We start from the raw sequence: 24810 nt of genomic DNA, 5'->3' as shown, positions 1-24810 counted from the left end.
GCTCGCTGTGTGTGTGCGCTCTCTGTGTGCGCGCTCGCCGGTGTGTGTGCTCGCTGTGTGTGTGTGCGCTCGCTGTGTGTGTGTGTGTGTGTGTGCGCTCGCTGTGTGTGTGCGCTCGCTGTGAGTGTGTGTGTGCGCTCGCTGTGAGTGTGCGCTCGCTGTGAGTGTGCGCTCGCTGTGAGTGTGCGCTCGCTGTGAGGGTGCGCTCGCTGTGAGTGTGTGTGTGCGCTCGCTGTGAGTGTGTGTGTGCGCTCGCTGTGAGTGTGTGTGTGTGCGCTCGCTGTGATTGTGTGTGTGCGCTCGCTGTGAGTGTGTGTGTGCGCTCGCTGTGAGTGTGTGTGTGCGCTCGCTGTGTGTGTGTGTGTGCGCTCGCTGTGTGTGTGTGTGCGCTCACTCTGTGTGTGTGCGCTCACTCTGTGTGTGTGTGTGTGTGTGTGTGCGCTCACTGTGTGTGTGTGTGTGTGCGCTCACTGTGTGTGTGTGCGCTCACTGTGTGTGTGTGTGCGCTCACTGTGTGTGTGTGTGCGCTCACTGTGTGTGTGTGTGTGCGCTCACTGTGTGTGTGTGTGTGCGCTCACTGTGTGTGTGTGTGTGCGCTCACTGTGTGTGTGTGCGTGCGCTCACTGTGTGTGCGTGCGCTCACTGTGTGTGCGTGCGCTCACTGTGTGTGCGTGCGGCTCTCTGTGTGTGTTTGTGCGCTCACTGTGTGTGTGTGTGTGGCTCACTGTGTGTGTGTGTGGCTCCCTGTGTGTGTGTGTGTGGCTCACTGTGTGTGTGTGTGGCTCACTGTGTGTGTGTGCGTGGCTCACTGTGTGTTTGTGCGTGGCTCACTGTGTGTGCGTGCGTAGCTCACTGTGTGTGTTGCTCACTGTGTGTGTGTGTGTGTGTAGCTCACTGTGTGTGGGTGTGTGTGTGTTTGTGCGTAGCTCACTGTGTGTGTGTGCGTAGCTCACTGTGTGTGCGTGCGTAGCTCACTGTGTGTGCGTGCGGCTCTCTGTGTGTGTTTGTGCGCTCACTGTGTGTGTGTGTGTGGCTCACTGTGTGTGTGTGTGGCTCCCTGTGTGTGTGTGTGTGGCTCACTGTGTGTGTGTGTGGCTCACTGTGTGTGTGTGCGTGGCTCACTGTGTGTTTGTGCGTGGCTCACTGTGTGTGCGTGCGTAGCTCACTGTGTGTGTTGCTCACTGTGTGTGTGTGTGTGTGTGTGTAGCTCACTGTGTGTGGGTGTGTGTGTGTTTGTGCGTAGCTCACTGTGTGTTTGTGCGTAGCTCACTGTGTGTGCGTGCGTAGCTCACTGTGTGTGCGTGCGTAGCTCACTGTGTGTGCGTGCGTAGCTCACTGTGTGTGCGTGCGTAGCTCACTGTGTGTGCGTGCGTAGCTCACTGTGTGTGCGTGCGTAGCTCACTGTGTGTGTGTGTGTGTGTGTGTAGCTCACTGTGTGTGGGTGTGGGCTCACTGTGTGTGTCACAAGACAATGGAGGCTGTGCTATGACTCTCCCCCAAATGCATCATACTGGGCTTATTCTATGCAGGATGTCCTTAATCCTGTTGTGATTTTCCACATCCATTGTTAGTGCTGGGCGCTTTGGCTTTTCTCTAACATCTGATTCAACCAATCAAGGCCTTAATAATAATAATAATAATAATAATAATGATAATGATAATAATAATAATGATAATAATAGAGACAGAGACTCTAGCCTTGGTTGGTGTTTTGCCCTTTTATGTTTTGACTTTGCAGGTTTAGCCGTTTACGGCTCATAAAAATATACTGTACACTACCAGCACGATTTACAGCATGTATGGAACAGGATAACAACATCCTCCAACATCAGGGTCAGCTCCCTACCCGGATCAGTTGTCAGTCCTCCTTCCAATTAGTGGTGTTGTGGTATGTGTCAGGGTCAGTGGGTAGAGGTGGCTGGCTGAGTGCAGTATTAGAGTCAGTGTCATAATGCAGCAAGCTGCTTGCTGCTCCCAGGGTCTCTCCCTCTCTGCTCCCTCTGTATCTTGGTCTTTCCCTCCATTCTCTCTGTCTACTTTCTCCTCCTCTGTCTGATTTGAGATGCAAGCAGCCCCATCTCCAGACCTGCATTGAAGCTGACAGTTTGAGGTCAGCCCCTCATACATATACACCCCGGGGGGGGGGGGTTGTGAGAGAGAACATTTTCATGGTGTGTGTGTGTGAGGTCAAGCGGTGGCGGGGGAGGGGGTGTGTTTCTCTTTCCCAGATAAAGCTGTGTGCCTACCTTCAGTTTCCAGAGACAGGATCAGCAGTTTGGTGTGGGTTGCTGGAGGAGGGTTGACAGTGTGGTTTTATTAGTACCAGGCAGCATGCCAAGACATTGTACGGACTGTTTGTACGGTCTTTCCCCACGTACAAAAAGGCTCTTGGAAGTCAAACATAGAAGGCCGGTCGGGTAAATGGTTGTTCTTTGTGGTTTCATTCCTCCATTTAGGCATCATCATCATGGTAGTTAGTTCGTGCTTCAAAGAGTGGTGAAAGGGTTAGAAGTGGCCTACTGTGTCAGGAGCATTTCTGAAGATAGATCAGTTTAATCACATGACTCTTATCTGAACACGAATTGGCTGTTACATGAGGACCAATGCTGTGTGGGTGAAAGCTTGAGTTGCATCAAGTTATGTCAGTGTTATAACTGCTATGTAGGTTTCATAGTAGACGACCACACATGACCTGTCATCCGCATTATCCACTCCTCCTCATGCGAGGTGTAAAGTATATATTCCACACTAGACTCAAGCGTCATGTAAGGTTTACCAAGGTTAATTGGATTTATTCCTTCTGAAGTCTCTGCTTTGCATACAGATGACTCATCACCACTGGCTACAGTCTGTCCACCCTGTTAAAATCCTCACCACTGGCTACAGTCTGTCCACCCTGTTAATATCATCACCACTGGCTACAGTCTGTCCACCCTGTTAAAATCATCACCACTGGCTACAGTCCGTCCACCCTGTTAATATCATCACCACTGGCTCCAGTCCCTCCACCCTGTTAATATCATCACCACTGGCTACAGTCTGTCCACCCTGTTAATATCATCACCACTGGCTACAGTCTGTCCACCCTGTTAATATCATCACCACTGGCTACAGTCTGTCCACCCTGTTAATATCATCACCACTGGCTACAGTCTGTCCACCCTGTTAATATCATCACCACTGGCTAGTCTGTCCACCCTGTTAAAATCATCACCACTGGCTACAGTCCGTCCACCCTGTTAATATCATCACCACTGGCTACAGTCCGTCCACCCTGTTAATATCGTCACCACTGGCTACAGTCTGTCCACCCTGTTAATATCATCACCACTGGCTACAGTCTGTCCACCCTGTTAATATCATCACCACTGGCTACAGTCTGTCCACCCTGTTAATATCATCACCACTGGCTACAGTCCCTCCATCCCGTTAATATCATCACCACTGGCTACAGTCTGTCCACCCTGTTAATATCATCACCACTGGCTACAGTCCCTCCACCCTGTTAATATCATCACCACTGGCTACAGTCGACACCCTGTTAATATCATCACTGGCTACAGTCCGTCCACCCTGTTAATATCATTACCACTGGCTACAGTCTGTCCACCCTGTTAATATTATCACTGGCTACAGTCCGTCCACCCTGTTAATATCATCACCACTGGCTACAGTCCGTCCACCCTGTTAATATCATCACCACTGGCTACAGTCCCTCCACCCTGTTAATACCATCACCAGTATGATTCCCAGAGTTTATGGCCAAAGTCAATCGCAGCTCTATCATGTGGTTCTCAGTTCCATAGGTGTGTCTCAAAAGGCACCCTATTCCCTATATAGTACAGCACTTTTCAAAGGTAGGTCACTACATAGGAAATGGGGTGCATCCTATGTGAGACTGTTGGCAGCTACAGTGGCAGTTAATGCTGCCACTTTTCAGGTCAGCCGGTCTGACTGTTGCGTTAATACATAGGAATTGTAGGTTCCATCGACTCTGGCCCCACAGCCTTTGATTATAGTTCAATCTCGCCTCACACCTATAGGCTCTATTCTCAAGTCCTTATTATCAGAGAGGCAAATGATGTGAGAGGCCAGAACGTTTCTTTGATGGCTCAATGGCTAAATCACATTGACATTCTCCCTCTGTGAAAGTGCTACTTTGCCTCCGCACATAATAACATTGACGTTACTCGCATTGAAGGTGCTATTTGGCCTTTGCACACACAGTATCCAGCTCACACACACACACACACACACACGAAAACCTGTTTGGTCTCCTTATGGCTGCATCTATGTATAAAATATGGTGTGAGCACACACACACCAGCACAATCCTCCTTTCACAAGTGAATGTGTGACAGGCTATGTTACACCCTCACTGTCCGCATGTCTTTCACACACTCTGTGTGTGTGTTCCATCCTCAGTGCCAACTAATGGGTTATGGCATCTCGTCTAATTGAAATGATACATCCATTAACATGTTCTGGTCAAAGTGCCAAACTCCAAGGTGTCATATAACACACGTTCTGTTCTATTCTCGTGGGGACCTAAAATACATTGCCATTCAATCTCCTATTTTTCCCAAACCCAAAACCTAACCCTTATCACTTACTGTAACCCCAGCCCCTAAGCTTAAAATACCCTTTGGGCCTCCCGGGTGGCGCAGTGGTTAAGGGCGCTGTACTGCAGCGCCAGCTGTGCCATCAGAGACTCTGGGTTCGCGCCCAGGCTCTGTCGTAACCGGCCGCGACCGGGAGGTCCGTGGGGCGACGCACAATTGGCCTAGCGTCGTCCGGGTTAGGGAGGGCTTGGCCGGTAGGGATATCCTTCTCTCATCGCGCTCCAGCGGGCCGGGCGCAGTGCGCGCTAACCAAGGTTGCCAGGTGCACGGTGTTTCCTCCAACACATTGGTGCAGCTGGCTTCCGGGTTGGATGCGCGCTGTGTTAAGAAGCAGTGCGGCTTGGTTGGGTTGTGTATCGGAGGACGCATGACTTTCAACCTTCGTCTCTCCCGAGCCCTTACGGGAGTTGTAGCGATGAGACAAGATAGTAGCTACTAAACAATTGGATACCACGAAAGGGGTAAAATTCAAACAAAACAAAACAAACAACAAAAAAATACCCTTGGGGATGTGGGAAATGGCCCCACGAGGGAACATTTTCCTTTTTTTACTATCCTTGTGGGGACTTTGGACGATTTAAGGTCCCCCCCACACACACACCAGCCTTTAGGGTACCTTTGAACTTGTGGCTTCCATATTGAGTTGACAATACATGACCATATATATCAGTGTTTTTATCTTGAGAGTTGGCTGGGAGGACTGGTGAGGTTTGTGGTTTTTGTTGAGGCGGGTTCTGTGTTTTCTATATAGTGTTTTTCCTGACGCAGTAAGAGCATCTGAAAGTCTCTCTTGTTCTCTCTCCCTCTTTTGAAACAGGAATTTAGCCTAATGTGTGAGCAGATTTGGTTTTAAAGCAATTTTTGCTGTTTTCATTTGTTTCTTAGAAAGTATGATATTGAGCCAATAAACTGGATTGAAATTCAAATTCCCTCTCACTCCCTTCCTCTCGCTCTCCTCTAGGGGCCTGAGGCCAGGGCGTCACCCAGAGGAGGACGACATAGTGCCTGAGCTGGCCCGCCTGGTCTACCCCCGAGAGAGACCTGACTGGGAGGAGACCATCAGCGCCATGGTGAGATGAGACCACTGGCAGAGACGCGTGTACACACACACACACACGTACATATATGCACACTAACGTTCAGAAGAACAAGAATAGACTGACGAGTTTCAGAAGAAAGTTCTTTGTTTCTGGCCAGTTTGAGTCTGTAATCGAACCCATAAAATTCTGATGCTCCAGATACTCAACTGGTCTAAAGAAGGCCAGTTTTATTGCTTCTTTAATCAACACAACCGTTTTCAGCTGGGCTAACATAATTGCAAAAGGGTTTTCTAATGATCATTTAGCCTTTTAAAATGATTAACTTGGATTAGCTAACACAGCGTGCCATTGGAACACAGGAGTGATGGTTGCTGATAATGGGCCTATGTAGATATTCCAGAAAAAATCTGCCGTTTCCAGCTACAATAGTCATTTACAACATTAACAATGTCTACACTGTATTTCTGATAATTTTGATGTTATTTTAAATGGACAAAAAAAAGTGCTTTTCTTTCAAAAACAAGGACATTTCTAAGTGACCCCAAAAGTTTGAACGGTAGTGTACATGTAATAATCGTAGTATCAAATCTCAATGCATGTAGAATTGTGAGAGTCACAATGCGTATCGTGAGGTCCCAGTTGTGAGAGAGAGAGACACACACACACACACACACACACACACACACACACACACAGCATCCCAGCTTAGAGAGACCCCAACAGTGTCAGTGCTAATCAAACATTCAGTACTTAGACAACAAGGCTCCTCTTTGATTGGGGCTCGTTGGCTCCCTGACACTGTTTTATCTCAGTCTCCTTTAATGAACTGATTGTCTTATCTGTTAGGGAAATGTATTGATGTCAAACTGAAATGCTGCATCAACATCCATGCCTCAGCTCCCAATTGTGAAATGATGATGATGCCTCTCATGTTCATCAATAATGTAACTTTAGAAGTAGTGGGGATGTATCAGAACCTAATCTATTGTACATTATTTATGTACACTGAACAAAAATATAAAAGCAAAGTGAGCTGAAATAAGAGCCCAGAAATGTTCCATGTGCACATAAAGCTTATTTAGCTCAAATGTTGTGCACAAATTTGTTTTCATCCCTGTTAGTGAGCATTCTTCCGTTGCCAAGATAATCTATCCACCTGACAGGTGTGGCATATCAATAAGCATGCTTTTTAATCAGATCATTACACAGGTGCACACAACACAATGCCACAGATGCCTCAAGTTTTGAAGAAGCATGCAATTGCCATTCTCACTGCAGGAATGTCCACCAGAGCTAATGCCAAATAATTGAATGTTAATTTCTCAACCATAAGCCGCCCCCAACGTTGATTTAGAAAATTTTGCCAGCACGTCCCGCCGGCATTACAACCGCAGACCACGTGTAACCACACCAGCCCGAAACCTCCTCATCCGGTTTCTTCACTTGCGGGATCGTCTAAGACCAGCCACCCGGAATGGCTGAAACTGAGGAGTATTTCTGTCTGTTATTAAGACTTTTTTGTGGGGGGGAACTAACTAACTGACTGACTGACTGACTGGCTGGGCCTGGCTCCCCAGTGAGTGGGCCTATGCCCATTAATGTGAAATCCATAGATTACAGCCTAATTTATTTGTTTTAATTGACTGATTTCCTTACATGAACTAACTCACTGAAATCATAGAAATTGTTGCGTTTATATTTTTGTTCAGTATATGTAGGCTAAACTTAAGAATAATTGTAATGAGGACATTGTAGTGTTTAAACAAACCACTTAAATCAGATTCAATATTCATCTAGTTATTATAAGATAGATATGAATCAATTAATGTAACCCCTCTCATATATAATTCAAGTTATCCCATCTTTTAGTAAAAATCTATATTTCCAATACGCCAAAGTCTCCATTAGTGATATGATATCTTAACTCATTCATTTGCTGAAATCATTCATTATTTCAATTCCATCCAAGCTGAAGTATTATTTTTTTTCACTCTAACTGAGCTGCATTCAGCAACATGCTAGCTGAAATGAGGCCGTCTCCATGGTAACATGACAGTTGGCTGCCACCATGCTCACTTTGGAACCACAAACATTCAATACAGTGGCAGAGAGACACAGTTAGTGTCCCAAATTGCACCCTATTCCCTATATAGGGTATGGGGTGCAAGATGGCACACAGACACAGCCATATCTCTACCGCTAATGAATGTTGATCAGTTTTGAAACATTGGCATATCTACTGTTCTTTGTTATAGTTTGTATTTTGTTATTTTGAAGGGGCCAATACTTGTGAATAGTTAGCGGTCACAGTGGGTAGCAGTATGCCGAAATGGCAGTAGCGGACATACGTGTCAGACATTGGTTGTTGTGCGGTATTTCAGAGGATGAAAAGATCAATAAGTCTGCCAAGTTCTCGACGCGTCATAACGGTTGACCAAATGCACATTGGTCCGGTCGTTACTGCAAAAGACAATGCGTTATCACTGGCTTATTTAAATGCAAATAGGCCTAGAAGAAAAAATGTACATGCTGCATGTGACTAGGCAAATGTACTAGTTGTTAATCGAGAAATACTGTATATTTGAATAACGCCTAAATGTGAAAGTGCAATACATAACCAAAATACTTCACATTCAGCGTCACTTAATGCGACGTAGACTACTGTGCATAATATCTACCAACTCAAGTGTTCAGGGAGTTCCTTTATTTGGCCTGCCTTGAAGAGACCATGCCTTTAAGACACAGTTGAATATTTTATAGGTACAACTTCTGGGAATGTTTTGGCTCGACTTCATAAGCCTTTCTTGTCTCTCCCCTAGGGGAAGAAATGAAGTGGTTGCTACCAGTGTTTCCCTGCTCCTAGTAGCTCTTACGAGCCTGGTTTTCACTGTATTTACTTTAGCAGAAACATTTTCGATGCCAAACAGCAATAACAATGGAGTCGGCTAAAGCAGAAAGAACAGAAAGGGACTGGCACACAGGCTAAACTGATATATACAGTGGGGAGAACAAGTATTTGATACACTGCCGATTTAGCAGGTTTTCCTACTTACAAAGCATGTAGAGGTCTGTAATTCTTATCATAGGTACACTTCAACTGTGAGAGACGGAATCTAAAACAAAAATCCAGAAAATCGTATGATGTTTGATTTTTAAGCAATTCATTTGCATTTTATTGCATGACATTAGTATTTGATACATCAGAAAAGCCGAACTTAATATTTGGTACAGAAACCTTTGTTTGCAATTACAGAGATCATACGTTTCCTGTAGTTCTTGACCAGGTTTGCACACACTGCAGCAGGGATTTTGGCCCACTCCTGCATACAGACCTTCTCCAGATCCTTCAGGTTTCAGGGCTGTCGCTGGGCAATACGGACTTTCAGCTTCCTCCAAAGATTTTCTATTGGGTTCAGGTCTGGAGACTGGCTAGGCCACTCCAGGACCATGAGCTGCTTCTTACGGAGCCACTCCTTAGTTGCCCTGGCTGTGTGTTTCGGGTCGTTGTCATTCTAGCCACGACCCATCTTCAATGCTCTTACTGAGGGAAGGAGGTTGTTGGCCAAGATCTCGCAATACATGGCCCCATCCATCCTCCCCTCAATACGGTGCAGTTGTCCTGTCCCCTTTGCAGAAAAGCATCCCCAAAGAATGATTTTTCCACCTCCATGCTTCACGGTTGGGCTGGTGTTCTTGGGGTTGTACTCATCCTTCTTCTTCCTCCAAACACGGCGAGTGAAGTTTAGACCCAAAAGCTCTATTTTTGTCTCATCAGACCACATGACCTTCTCCCTTTCCTCCTCTGGATCATCCAGATGGTCATTGGCAAACTTCAGACGGGCCTGGACATGCGCTGGCTTGAGCAGGGGGACCTTGCGTGCGCTGCAGGATTTTAATCCATGACGGCGTAGTGTGTTACTAATGGTTTTCTTTGAGACTGTGGTCCCAGCTCTCTTCAGGTCATTGACCAGGTCCTGCCGTGTAGTTCTGGGCTGATCCCTCACCTTCCTCATGATCATTGATGCCCCACGAGGTGAGATCTTGCATGGAGCCCCAGACCGAGGGTGATTGACCGTCATCTTGAACTTCTTCCATTTTCTAATAATTGCGCCAACAGTTGTTGCCTTCTCACCAAGCTGCTTGCCTATTGTCCTGTAGCCCATCCCAGCCTTGTGCAGGTCTACAATTTTGTCCCTGATGTCCTTACACAGCTCCCTGGTCTTGGCCATTGTGGAGAGGTTGGAGTCTGTTTGATTGAGTGTGTGGACAGGTGTCTTTTATACAGGTAACGAGTTCAAACAGGTGCAGTTAATACAGGTAATGAGTGGAGAACAGGAGGGATTCTTAAAGAAAAACTAACAGGTCGGTGAGAGCCGGAATTCTTACTGGTTGGTAGGTGATCAAATACTTATGTCATGCAATAAAATGAAAATTAATTACTTAAAAATTATACAATGTGATTTTCTGGATTTTTGTTTTAGATTCCGTCTCTCACAGTTGAAGTGTACCTATGATACAAATAACAGACCTCTACATGCTTTGTAAGTAGGAAAACCTGCAAAATTGGCAGTGTATCAAATACTTGTTCTCTCCACTGTATTCCCATTCACAGCTAGTGCAGGCCTGACAGGATGCTCTTTGTACCCCGGCCCACCTGGCTCCTGTCTCTCTGACCTCATTGGGAATGCTTTTCTGCATATCACCTTCACTGTCTTTGGCTGCAGCCAGCTAGAAAGAGACCAAACTTCCCCACATCATGTCCTCTCTCTCTTGCTCTCTCTCTCTCCCTCATTCTTTACTTTCCTTACTATCTCTCACTCGTTCTTTAGCATCTCTGGATCGACTTCTTTCTCTATGTTAACTTAGTGTTGCTCTTATCCCTTCCCAGGCGGTCAGTGTCGACACAGGATTATATGATTTAATGTCGTCAAATGCATTTTAACCTCCCTCTGTCATAGATTAGCCTCTGTCATGGGTTCAGGGGTCAGACTTAGCTAGTAGGGGCCATGAGTGGTCTAGCAATGTTTAAATCCGACCGACTGTCCTTCTAACGCACTCTCCTAACTTTACTTCCACTCTGTCACGGTCTCTGTCCAATTAACATAAAAAATATAACAACTAAAAATATATAAAAAGTAGCTCGTCACAACATCTTGGAATTTTTTCTTTGAACAGTTTTGCTTTGTGCTGTCCCTAGGTTCCTCTTGCATGCAGGTCAACTCATGGAGTTGTCACAGGTCATTTATTTACGGGTATGCATTTCTTTTGCAACACGCAGGCGCGGAGTGCTGAGGTCCCCGAGCTGAGCACCGAGCCCCTCCTGCGCTCCTGCAGCAGCACGGCCAGCATGAAGGTCAAGAACGTCAAGAAGTGAGTGACCGAGTAGACTTAGCCCGCCGCATGCCTTCCGAAACGGCTATATCTCACATCTCTCTTGCACTCTACTCTGATTTCCTCTCTCCCCCCTCTCTTTCTCTCTATCTCCCTCTGACTTTGACCCCACTCGATCTCTCCTTTCACCGGTCTCACTCCACCTTTGTGTCTTCTCCACCTTTGTGTCTTCTCCACCTTTGTCTCCATTCTCTGTCTCGATCAACAGTCACCTTCTTTCTAGCTCCTAGCCAACTTTGCAGTTTTGTTATTTGTTACATTATTTGATCAGAACATTTCTAGTATTATTACCTACAGCCAAAAATAAGTTTTGGACATTAGATTGTCGGTCACTCACCAGAAATTCCATCAGAAATTCGACTTCCCTGACCTGAATCCTTTGGACTCCCCGAGGCAGCCCCATTCATCCTGGGTGCTATACCAAAACGTTGATGCCGCATTAGAGTGAGGAGAAGTGGGGTCCTAGTCGGGCTCAGGCAGCGAGCAAACCATCCACAGCTTCCGAGTATATTACTCGCTAACGTTTAGTTCCTGGACAGCAAAGTAGACGAGCTCAGAGCGAGGATCTCCTTTCAGAGAGACATAAGAGACTGTAATATACTCTATTTTACAGAATCATGGCGCTCTCCGGATATATTGTTCCTGTCCATACAGCCAGCGGGGTTCTCAGTTCATCGCACGGATCCGAAAAGAAGAGAACTCTGTTCTCGCCTCAAACAATAGCATGGTATTTTTTCACTGTAATAGCTACTGTAATTGGACACAGCATGTTAGATTAACAAGAATTTACGCTTTCTGCCCATTTAAGACATGTCTATGTCCTGGAAAGTTGGCTGTTGTATACAACGTCATTCTAGTTACATTTGTGCACGTTAGCAACAAGTGTCCCGGTTTAGGGACACCCATTCCATTGAGGTCAAAAAATATATATATATATGTTGTTTGGAAAGCATATGGCTATTTCTGTAAAAATAAGTAAATGAAAAGACTGTAATCTGTGTGCCAGGTCTAAATCAGTCCCTGATTGGAGGGGAACAATGAAAACAAACAGTGAGTTTAAGGAGTCTAGACACACCATTCACACCACTGTATCAGTGGCAGTCAGTGCCGTTTAAAAAAACGTCTCTAGAATAGGGGGCAGCATTTGGAATTTTGGATGAAAAGCATGCCCAAATTCAACTGCCTGCTACTCATCCCCAGAAGTCAAGATATGCATATTATTAGTAGATTTGGATAGAAAACACACAGCAGTTTCTAAAACTGTTTGAGTCATGTCTGTGAGTATAACAGAACTTATGTAGCAGGCGAAACCCAGAGGACAAAACCATTCAGATTTTTTTTTTGAGGTCACTCTCTTTTCAATGAGTTTTCATATTCCAGATTTCTAAGGGACCGTCTTGCAGTTCCTACCGCTTCCACTGGATGTCACCAGTTTTTAGAAGAGGTTATTCCTTTGTGTAATGAAGTACGGCCATCTTGAACAAGGGTCACTTCATGTGTACTGTTTGATAGAGGTGTGTGACTAGAATGCTAGCGTCAGTTTGTTTTCTTCCTGTATTGAACACAGATCATTCTGTCTTCAATTTTATCGATTATTTACTTTAAAAAATACCTAAAGTTGTATTACAAAAGTAGTTTGAAATGTTTTGTAGTCACGTTGCGCAAGTTGGAACCGGTGTTTTTCTGGATCAAACGCGCCAAATAAATGGCCATTTTGGATATATATGAACGGAATTAATCGAACAAAAGGACCATTTGTGATGTTTATGGGACATATTGGAGTGCCAACAGAAGAAGCTGTTGAGCCTTTTGGACCTAGACTTGGCCTAGACTTGGCACCTCTTATATAGGTCCTGGATGGCAAGAAGCTTGGCCACAGTGATGTATTGGGCCGTACACACTACCCTCTGTAGTGCTTTACGGTCAGATGCCGTGCAGTTGCCATACCAGACGGTGATGCAACCAGTCAGGATGCTCTCGATGGTGCCGCTGTCTGACTTTTAGAGGATCTGGGGACCCATGACAAATCTTTTCAGTCTCCTGAGGTGGAAAAGGTGTTGTCGTGCCTTCACGACTGGCATGGTGTGGACACCAAGGAACTTGAAAGTCTCGACCTGCTCCACTACAGCCCTGTCGATATTTCCTGTAATCCAAAATCACCTCCTTTGTCTTGCTCACATTGAGGGAGAGGTTGTTGTCTTGGCACCACACTGCAAGGTCTACACACTGCACTGCAAGGCCTGTAAGGAGGAGGTCAGTCTCATCGTTGTCGGTGATCAGGCCTACCACTGTTGTCGTCAACAAATGTAATGATGGTGTTGGAGTCGTGCTTGGTGAACAGGGAGTACAGGGGACTTAGCACGCATCCCTGAGGGGCCCCAGTGTTGAGGATCAGCGTGGCAGATGTGTTGTTGCCTATCCTTACCACCTGGGGGCAGCCCGTTAGGAAGTCCAGGATCCAGTTGCAGAGGAAGGTGTTTTGTCCCAGGGTCCTTAGCTTAGTGATGAGCTTTGTGGGCACTATGGTGTTGAGCTGTAGTCAATGAACACTGTTCTCACATTGGTGTTCCTTTTGTCCAGGTGGTAAAGGGCATTGTGGAGTGCAATAGAGATTGCGTGATATGTTGGGGCGTTATGCGAATCGGAGTGGGTCTAGGGTTTCCGGGATGATGGGGTTGATGCGAGCCATGACCATCCTTTCAAAGCATTTCATTTCACGTCAGTGCTACGGTGTGGTAGTCATTTAGACAGTTTACCTTAGTGTTCTTGGGCACAGGGACTATGGTGGTCTGCTTGAAACATGTTGGTATTACAGACTCGGTCAGGGAGAGTTTGAAAATGTCAGTGAGGACAGTTGGTCCGCGCATGCGCAGAGTACACGCCCCGGTAATCCGTCTGGCCCCGCTGCCTTGTGAATGTTGACCTGTTTAAAGGTCTTGCTCACATTGTCTACGGAGAGTGGGATAAAGCAGTCGTCGGGAACAGCTGGTGCTCTCACGCATGCTTCAGTGTCGCTTGCCTCAAAGCGAGCATGAAAGGCATTTCACTTGTCTGGTAGGCTCGTGTCACTGGGCAGCTTGCGGCTGTGTTTCGCTGAGTAGTTTATAATAGTTTGCAAGCCCTGCCACATCCAATGACCATCAGCACCGGTGTCTGAGGGCATGGCGGGATTTCTTATAAGCTTCTGGATTAGTGTCCCGCTCCTTGAAAGCGGTAGCTCTAGCCTTTAGCTCGGTGCGGATGTTGCCTGTAATCTATGGCTTCTGGTTAGGATATGTACTTAATGTCACTGTGGGGACGACGTTGTCGATGCACTTATTGATGAGGCTGGTGACTCATTGCCACTGGATGAATCCCGGAACATACTCGAGTCTGCTAGAATACAGTCCTGTAGCGTCCGCATCATCTGACCACTTCCATATAGAGCGAGTCACTGGTACTTCCTTTTTTAGTTTTTGCTAGTAAGCAGGAATCAGGAGGATAAAGGTGGTCTACTTTTTTTTCCCTCTGGGAAAATGCTGGTAGAAATGAGGTAAAACGGATATAACGTTGCCTGCATTAAAGTCCCCGGCTACTAGGAGCTCCGCTTCTGGATGAGCTTTTTCTTGTTTGCTTATGGCCTAATACTGCTCGTTGAGTGCAGTCTTAGTGCCAGCATCGGTTTTTGGTGGTAAATAGATGGCTAAGAATAATATAGATGAGAACTGTCTTGGTAGATAGTGTGGTCTACAGCTTATCATGAGGTACTCTACGTCAGGCGAGCAATACCTCGAGAGTTCTTTAATATTAGACATTGCACACCAGCAGCTCTATATTTTTTGGCTTAGGCCATGAGGTTGCTACAACCTAGCCTATGTATGAAAGTTTACAATGTAGGTGCACACAGGTCGAGAGTCACATTTTAGGTGATATAGGGTGTAATCATTAGTCCAACAAATGCAAACAAGCGTTTCTATTGGACAAATTCAGGTATGTTTATCCCCGGTTTGTACTGTTTGCTTGCGCTTAAGAAATGTTTTTCAACAGAATCGGCGGAATGAATACAACTCTGATAACACGTAAACTTCACTTTCATAACAGCCACGTTGTATTCCTTCTCTTCCCTTCGCTTGTGGACCTCAATGCACAACGCATCCGCTGAATGTGACCAGGCGAAAAAAAACTTTCCAAGCCAAACTGCTACACACAGCCTACATCGTTGTCACCATATTAGCTAAAGTAACGTCATAGTCAACATAGCTAATATAACTAACGTAAACAGTTACACCGGTGGGTCCCGGTGGCAATAAATGAATAATACCAAAAGCTTATCTTGACTTGGAAGAGTTTCTGTGTTGGGTTGGAAGTCATAGCCAGCTAGCTAACATAGCATCCCTCTGGTTGAGCAGGGTGTCTCAGTTGGCTAAACTAGCTAGCTGCATTTGCTAGCTAAGTAAGACAAAGTGGAAAAAAAACGACTCTATGTCTCTCTTGCTTCTCCTTCATTTTGGAATAAATTAATTTGTTCAAAACTGTTCAACTATTGTCTATCTCTCTTTTGAGTCAACTACTCAACACATTTTACACTGCAGTGCTAGCAAGCTGTAGCTTATGCTTTCAGTACTAGATTCATTCTCTGATCCTTTGATTGGGTGGACAACATGTCAGTTCATGCTGCAAGAGCTCTGATAGGCTGGAGGACGTCCTCCGGAAGTTGTCATAATTACTTTGTAAGTCTATGGAAGGGGGTGAGAACCATGAGCATACTAGGTTTTGTATTGAAGTCATTGTACCCAGAGGAGGACGGAAGCTAGTTGTCCTCAGACTACACCATGGTGCTACCCTACAGAGTGCTGTTGAGGCTACTGTAGACCTTCTTTGCAAAATAGTGTTTTAATCAGTTATTTGGTGACGTGAATATATTAATATAGTTTTATCTAAAAATTATTACTTTAAATGTTTTGGGCCTCCACTGTACTGTGTATATATCTATTTATATTCTGGAGTTGTTCTGATATTGCTCGTTCTCATGTCTTCATTTCTTGTTCTTGAAGTTTTTTTGGGGGGGGATTGTGTATGTATTTTGTTTTGCTAGATATTGCTGCATTGTTGGCGCTAGAAACATAAGCATTTCGCTGCACCTGCGATAACATCTGCGAAACTGTGTGTGTGACCAATACATTTTTATTTGATTTCATCTCTACCTCTCACTCTCGTTATGTCTCTCAGACCTGGCCCTTTCTCTCCCTCACTCGCTTAAATGTTTCAGTTTCTATCTAGTTTTGCCCTCTTCCACCACCCTCCTTTCTTGTACCATCTGTTTTCTTCTTCTCCATCCCCCCTGTATGCCTGTATGAAGAAAATATGTTTCAGAAGAACAGAATATGAGTTGGCCAACTGTAGGCCTATGGTATCAAATACATTTTTATTTGTCACATGCGCCGAATACAGTGAAATGCTTACTTACAAGCCCTTAACCAACAATGCAGGTTTAAGAAAATACCTTAAAAAAAAGGAGAAAAGTAAGAGATAAGAATAACAAATAATTAAAGAAATGACAATGACAGTAAATGACAATGGTGGGGCTATATACCGGTGTTGAGGTAATATGTGCATGTAGGTAGAGTTATTAAAGTGACTATGCATAGATAATAACAGAGTAGCAGCCGTGTTCCGGAGGGGGGGGGGGGGGGGCAGGCAATGCAAATAGTCTGGGTAGCCATTTGATTAGCTGTTCAGGAGTCTTATGGCTTGGGGGTTGAATATATTTAGAAGCCTCTTGGAAAAATTCACATTTCTTATATTAAGCAAAACAGACAGCACATTAACATTTTTTTTAAACAATTTTACAGATAGCCAGGGGCAAACTCCAACACTCATACATAATTTAAAAACAAAGCATTTTTGGTTAGTGAGTCCGCCAGATCAGAGGCAGTCGGGATGACCAGGGAGGTTCTCTTGATAAATGTGTGAATTGGACCATGTTCCTGTCCTGTTAAGCATTTAAAATGTAACTAGTACTTTTGGGTATAAGGGAAAATGTATGGAGTAAAATGTACATTATTTTATTTAGGAATGTAGTGGAGGAAAAGTTGTGAAAAATATAACGTAAAGTACAGATATCCCCACAAAAATGTATGTAGTACTTTAAAGTATTTTGACTAAAGTACTTTACACGACAGCCATTATTAAATGGGCAGGGGAATAAAGACTTGTCATCTGTATGCACTCGAATACCAAATGGAGGCTTAACCTCTGGTCTGTTTTGTAGGCTACTTCGGTTTTATAGCAGAGCATGTGCTTTATGAGCAGCAGAGAAATAAATATAAGAACACTTACCTCACTCCATGCATCAACCACTGTTTGAGGAGCATGCTCTCGCTGCCTGACTGTTGATATTCTGTATGCAATGGGCGCTCAACCAAGTGAAATAATTGTTTCTCAACGAGACATACACTATGCAGTGCATTTGGAAAGTATTCAGACCCCTTGACTTTTTCAACATTTTGTTACGTTACAGCCCTATTCTAAAATGGATTAAACAAAACATGTTCTTGAGCAATCTACACACAATACCCCATAATGACAAAAAAAATAGATATATTATTTACGTAACTATTCAGACCCTTTGCTTTGAGACTTGAAATTGATCTCAGGTGGACCAGTTTCCATTGATTATCCTTGATGTTTCTACTACTTGATTGGAGTCCACCTGTGTTAAATTCAATTGATTGGGCATGATTTTGAAAGGTACACACCTGTCTATATAAGGTCCCACAGTTGACAGTGCATGTCAGAGCAAAAACCAAGCCATGAGGTCAAAGAAATGGTCCGTAGAGTTCCGACACAGGATTGTGTCGAGGCACAGATCTGGGGAAGGGTACCAAACCATGTCTGCAGCATTGAAGGTCCCCAAGAACACAATGACCTCCATTCTTAAATCGAGGAAGTTTGAATCCACCAAGACTCTTCCTAGAGCTGGCCACCCAGTCAAATTGAGCAATAGGGTGAGAAGGGGCTTGGTCAGGGAGGTGAATAAGAACACAATGGTCACTCTGACAGAGCTCCAGAGTTCCTTTGTAGGGATGAGAGAACCTTTCAGAAGGGTAACCATCTCTGTAGCACTCCACCAATCAGGCCTTTATGGTAGAGTAGCCAGACGGAAGCCACTCCTCAGTAAAAGGCACATGATAGCCTGCTTGGAGTTTGCCAAAAGGCACCCAAAGACTATCAGACCACGAGAAACAAGATTATCTGGTCTGATGAAACCAAGATTGAACTTTTTTGCCTGAATGCAAGCGTTACATCTGGAGGAAACCTGGCACCATCCCCTACGGTGAGACATGGTGGCAGCATCATGCTGTGGGGATGTTTTTCAGTGGCAGAGACTAGTCTGGATATAGGCGAAGAAGAACAGAGCAAAGTATAGAGATCCTCGATTTAAAAAATAAATAAAATAAAACCTGCTCCAGGGTGCTCACGACCTCAGATTGGGTCGAAGGTTCACCTTCCAACAGGACAACGACCCTAAGCACACAGCCAAGACCATGCATATGTGGTTTTGGGGCAAGTCTCTGTCCTTGAGTGGCCCAGCGAGAGCCCGGACTTGAACCCGATAGAACATCTCTGGAGAGACCTGAAGTTAGCTGTACATCAACTCCCCCTGTCCAACCCGACAGAGCTTGAGAGGATCTGCAGAGAAGAATGGGAGAAACTCCCCAAATACAGGTCTACCAAGACTGTAGCGTCATACCCAAGACGACTCGATGCTGTAATCACTGCCAATGGAGTTTCAACAAAGTACTGAGTAAAGTCCCTGAATACTTATATAAATGTGATATTTCAGTTTTTATTTATAATAAATTAGCAAAAATATCTCTTTTTGCTTTGTCATTATGGGGTATTGTGTATAGATTGAGTAAAAAAAGTGATTTTAATCGATTTTAAAATAAGGCTGTAACGTAACAAAATGTGGAACAAGTCAAGGGGTCTGAATACTTTAGTATGGCGCTATATATACAAAAGCATGTGGACACTCCTTCAAATTAGTGGATTTGGCTGTTTCAGCCACGCCCATTGCTGACAGGTGTATAAAATTGAGCACACAGCCATGGAATCTCTATAGACAAACAATGGCAGTAGAATGGCCTTACTGAAGAGCTCAGTAACTTTCAACGTGATGCCACGTTTCCAACAAGTCAGTTTGTCAAATTTCTACCCCGGTGGAGCTGCCCCGGTCAACTCTAAGTGATGTCATTGTGAAGTGGAAATGTCTGTGATCAACAACGGCTCAGTTCTTAAGTGTTAGACCACACAAGCTCACAGAATGGAACCGCGGATTGCTGAAACGCGTAGCGCGTAAACATTGTCTATCCTCGGTTGCAACACTTACTACCGAGTTCCAAACTGCCTTTGTAAGCAACGTCAGCACAATAACTTTGTCGGGAGCTTCATGAAATGGGTTTCTATGGCCGAGGAGCTGCACACAAGCCTAAGATCACCATACGCAATGCCAAGTGTTGGTTGGAGTAGTGTAAATCTCGCTGCCTTTGGAAACACTTTCTCTGGAGTGATGAATCGCGCTTCACCATCTGGCAGTCCAACGGACGAGTCTGGGTTTGGCGGATGCCAGGAGAACACTACCTGCCCAAATGCAATTGTGCCAATTGTAAAGTGTGGTGGAGGAGGAAAAGTGGTCTAGTGCTGTTTTTCATGGTTCGGACTAAGCCTCTTAGTTCTAGTGAAGGGAAATCTTAACACTGCAGCATACAGCGACATTCTAGACGATTCTGTGCTTCCAACTTTGTGGTAACAGTTTGAGGAAGGCTCTCTTCTGTTTCAGCATGACAAAGCCGCCGTGCACAAGGCAAGGTCCGTATAGAAATGGTTTGTCAATCGGTGTGGAAGAACTTAACTGGCCATAGAGCTCTTTAGGACCTGATGGTAGTTAGCAAGTTGGGTTCTACCAAAGCATGACCAGAGGGCATAAAAGGAGATGACCGTGACTCAACGGTCATGTGGAATTATACTGCGGTCATGAGTGCCGGTGTGGCAGTAATAGTCATCGCAACAGCCCGTCCCCCACCCCCTTTGCACTCTGACCTCAACCCCATCAAACACTTTTGGGATGAATTGGAATGCTGACTGTGAGCCAGGCCAAATCGCCCAACATCAGTGCCGACCTCACTAATGCTCTACTTGTTATAGTAGTAAAGGGGGGACCAACTCCGTATTAGTGCCAATGATTTTGGAATGAGATGTTCGCCGAGCATGTGCCCACATACTTTTGGTCATGTAGTGTGTTTCGCTAAACTGTTGGCATCCCGTTTGCCCGCTTCAGAAAGGAATAAAGGAGAGAGAGGGGAGATGGAAACGCGCATCGTGGTGAAATATTCTGTAGAGTTAAAGGTAATGTGTCTCCAGGCCCAATTACTATTCAAACAAATACAAATTCACTTTCTGAATGCTAACTGTAAGCCACCCTGCACAGTCAATGAACCAACAGCATCGCCTATGGCTATACGTTCTTTTTCCAAGCTCATGGATAGAAATGTTGACTCGCAGCATAAGGTAACCCAGTGCATCCAGTATCCATAATAATACAGTTCACGCTCAACGGCGATTCTTTAAAATAAAATAATCACTTGAGAGTACATGCTAGACCAATTATGTACCAATGACATCTTAAATCTTTTTTGTTTTATGTTTTTCAAAATATACGGTAGGCAATGTTATTGTATAATGGCACAATCATCATTTTTATATTTTTGGGGCCTGGGCTCATAAGCCTAAACATAATCGCTAATATGCGTATGGCTGTTTTGAAACAACATTCATGTTTTACACTGTTTCAACCCGCTGTTGAACTTCATCATCACAGTGAGGTTAGTTTTAAATGTATGATAGGACTACAGTTTTGATGAGATTTTTTGATTGCCTTTGCATTGATGTCAGAGCGGTTAAAGGGACAATAGAGCCCTGGATACCAGTCCATTAGGACCTGATGGTAGTAAGCAAGTTGGGTTCTACCAAAGCATGACCAGAGGGCATAAAAGGAGATGACCGTGACTCAACGGTCATGTGGAATTATACTGCGGTCATGACTGCTATTGTGGCAGTAATAAGGTCATCGCAACAGCCCGTCCCCCACCCCCTTTACACGCTTCATTCTCTGTCAGGCCCTTAGGCCTGGCTTCGTCCTAACCACTGTCTGTCTCTCTTTCAGATTGTCCTTTACCAAAGGCCACTTCCCCAAGCTGGCCGAGTGCGCCCACTTCCACTACGAGAACGTGGACTTTGGCGCCATCCAGGTAAGCTAGCACTTAGCGTGGCACTATGATGCTGCAATGTTGTTCAAAAATGGTGAACCATCTGGTGTGTCAAGGTACCTACATTGATTGTGATATGATATATTTATATTGCAATGAAAACTGTGGAGTTGTTTTGAGTGGAATATCTCTGTATAGCCCAGTGCTAATCTTTACTGGTTACATAGTTCATGAAGGCATTTTGCCAGTGGTATTAGGTGGTTGTGATTTGCCCGTAAATCTTCAAAACATTGTTGACAATACTGAAAGAATGGTAGGAGAGCCCTAGCTGTGTGGCTGTATTGAGCATGTTGTGTGTGTCTGTGTGGAATCCTGCTGGACCCCTGTAGCAGAAGAGGCCTCTGGCTCAAGGAGAAATGGAAGGGATGTTAAGTGTAATTAACATGCCTCACCAATGAGCAGCACCAGCTGTTGTTGCTTTCTCCCCTCCCCACCCAAAACATGACATTAACAGGCCTTCTTGTACGCCATGACTCCTATACTGGCTTCCTCTCTCCTTGCCTCCTCTTTTCTTGTCTCCTCTCTTCCTCTCTCCAACTTTAGCATTGAGGTCATTTTTCTTCCATTGCCTAGTAATGTATTGTAGATGATTTTTAGTGCTAAAGATCTTTATGCTTTTGGGAAACTCACTCCTGATGTGAAAGAACCGGAGAAGTTGAAGCAAATTCCCCGCAAATTCCCCCAGTGCTGATGAAGTAGGACAGCTAAGATGTTGTCTCTCCTTTGTCAGCACGTTGTTACAGGCAGACCCTGTGTTAATAGTTGGCTATTTAGCCTATATTTTCCGGTGGGTTGTACTCTGTCAACCAAGCATTTATCCTTACAAAATCTGACATTGGTTTCTGTTTACTATACTGTATGCAAGGCTATCCAGCATCCATTCTAAACTGAGAATAGGAGGCAAGCAACCCGAGCGGCAAGTAATACAAATCTCCTAATCCAAGTCTTTATATCAGAACGTTTATCTACGTGGTCAAAAGTCAACACACATTTGCATGGTTAGCATGAGAGGCATTTCCCCCAGTCACATCTGCACTGTTTACCCAATGGATATTACATCATAAATCCGCTATACGTAATGCTTAATTCCCACTTCTGCCGACTCCTTTCTCTACTGAGTGCATCTCCATATGGTGAAAGGAGAGGTTTATTATCTGAGCCTGGCCCAATGGCTCCCTCCCTGTGCAGACTGAGGAGACACACACACACACACAGAAGGGGCTGCAATGCCACCAGGGAACCCAGAGCTCCACTGTTGTGGTGCTAGAGAGGATTAAGGCTGTCGGATAATGGAACGCTCACACACACACACACAGATCATGATGCACGCACTCACGCACACATGCACACACGTCAGCAGGAAAACTAGCGGTTCGGCGAATTTGGCCGGTAACCGAAAGGTTGTTTGTTTGAATCCCCGCGCCGACTAGGTGAAAATCTACCAATGTGCCCTTCAGCAAAGCACTTAACCCTAAATGCTCCTGTAAGTAGCGCTGGATAAGAGCATCTGCTAAATTACTAAAATGTATAGACAATAGAGCTGCAAGAACTGGAAGAGGACCAGAACATTCTGAATCCTGTTATGATAATATTTCAGAAGTAGCGTGGAAACTCATCCCCTCGTTTGTGATGAATGTTGATGTAGTTCTTCTCCACGTCCAGTAGAGGTCAGCATTGCCTCAGAATTAACGCAGATAGACTCCAGGAAGATGATGTAGCGTCGTGGTGGGCAGAATCCTGCGTTGACTTTCCACTTTCTCTCCACTAGGAGGCTCCACTAAACCAGCACAATCACATCGTGATACGACAAAAATAATTAGCATAATTCAAAATCACCATTGGCTGAAGAACAAGTGTTCCACACTGTTTCCCTGTCCATACAGATCCTATACATTCAGTGATTTTATATGCAATCCTATGATTCTGCCATTCTCAGATGGCATGTTTGGCTGTTGGTTTCCCAGCTGGGTTTTGTTGACTCTATGCTGGCTCTGTTCCTCTGTGGCTTGCTGCATTTCAGCCTGCCTCGTGGTGGTTTTAGGACTGCTTTGTAATTACGGCTCCTTTTTGTATTACTTCCCTGGCCTGCATGTTTTCTGTATTGGTTTCTTCAGGGATGGCCTGTATGCCAATGTTTCCTCTCCCTGTGGACAGTCATCCTGTCGTGTGTAACTGAAGCCTGCTGCCATCTTCACTGTTAGGACAGACAGAAACCCTATGCGAAGACCCGGGGAGAAAAGGCCTTCCTTCCTTCCATTTGTTCTTCACATATCTTGAAGTATCTCTGATCTGAAAATATCTCTGATCTGAAATGAACATGATTTATTCAAAGAAAGAGGGTGCTTTTTATTCACACAGGGCTCTTTGTCCTGTTTTCACCAAAGACCACACTAGATCAGTGGTTGTTGGAGGAAAGGACAGGGGGAGATGAAGGAACCTTTTGGAGTGAGGAGAATGATTTGGGTATAGAAGCTTATTGATTGAAAACCTCTGATGTATTGGGAATCATTGAAGACAGGCTGGCTTTTGACAGCAATCTCTTAATTGGTAATGATTCTGTAAAGGCCAGTAAGATAATGCGTTTCCACCCGACAAAGATTTTTTGTAGTTCAGCCAAGAGGGTTTTTGGTAACTGTCACTGTCTGTGCACATAGACCTGTTTGCCCCTATAGGTACAGCTTGAATGGGATACACTGGCCCCAGTTTCCCCTTTGTCTAGAATTTAGACTTGAAGCTCCAGTAGGTTCAAACCAAATAGTTAATCTTTATTCTAACCTAATATCAGACAGTGACTGAGCAGCAGGCTTCATAGAAAGCCAGCCATTTAAATTTCCGCCCATCAATTGGTCTCGTAAGCAGTTTAGTATTGACACTTTCATGTCACCCACAGACAGACATGTCAGCCTCTCTCTCATATATTAGGCTACTTAAAGTGGTCCCCGTCTGTTCAGTGGGGGTTACCTAGTCTTTGTTGGCTTGTACATTGTTGGTGGAGGAGGAATAATGGTCTGGGGCTGTTTTTCATGGTTTGGGCTAGGCATTCAACGATATTCAAAAGGATTCTGTGCTTTCAACTTTGTGGCAACAGTTTGGGGAAGGATCTTTCCTGTTTCAGTATGACAATGCCCCCATGCACAAAGCGAAGTCCATACAGACATTTTTGTGGAAGAACTTGACTGGCCTGCACAGAGCCCTGGTCTCAACCCCATCGAACAACATTGGGATGAATTGGAACGCAACAGTAGTAGGCCTGATTACCAACAATGACGAGACCTCCTACAGGGAGGAGGTGAGGTCCCTGGGAGTGTGGTTCCAGGAAAATAAATAACCTCACTCAATGTCAACGAAACAAAGGAGTTGATCGTGGACTTCAGGAAACAGCAGAGGGAGCACGGCCCTATCCACATCGACAGGACCGCCGTGATGGTGGAAAGCTTCAAGATCCTCGGC

The 24810-nt window shown here is 44.9% G+C and overlaps 1 protein-coding gene across 2 annotated transcripts in view; it reads left to right on the top strand.

Moving 5' to 3' along the window:
- The window catches only part of LOC139423207 (Rho GTPase activating protein 32b), a 210845-nt gene that overhangs the window by 94536 nt on the left and 91499 nt on the right, over positions 1-24810 (top strand). For both annotated transcript variants that reach the window (XM_071174949.1, XM_071174950.1), the window contains exons 3-5: positions 5584-5692; positions 10941-11032; positions 21258-21342. In XM_071174949.1, coding sequence (XP_071031050.1) covers positions 5584-5692; positions 10941-11032; positions 21258-21342 — 286 coding nt within the window. The remainder of the gene's footprint in view (positions 1-5583; positions 5693-10940; positions 11033-21257; positions 21343-24810) is intronic.

Source organism: Oncorhynchus clarkii, chromosome 12 (genome assembly GCF_045791955.1).
Source record: "Oncorhynchus clarkii lewisi isolate Uvic-CL-2024 chromosome 12, UVic_Ocla_1.0, whole genome shotgun sequence".
Lineage (NCBI taxonomy): Eukaryota > Metazoa > Chordata > Actinopteri > Salmoniformes > Salmonidae > Oncorhynchus > Oncorhynchus clarkii.
Note: the sequence above shows the minus strand (reverse complement) of the source record. Positions and strands in the feature narration are given on the sequence as shown.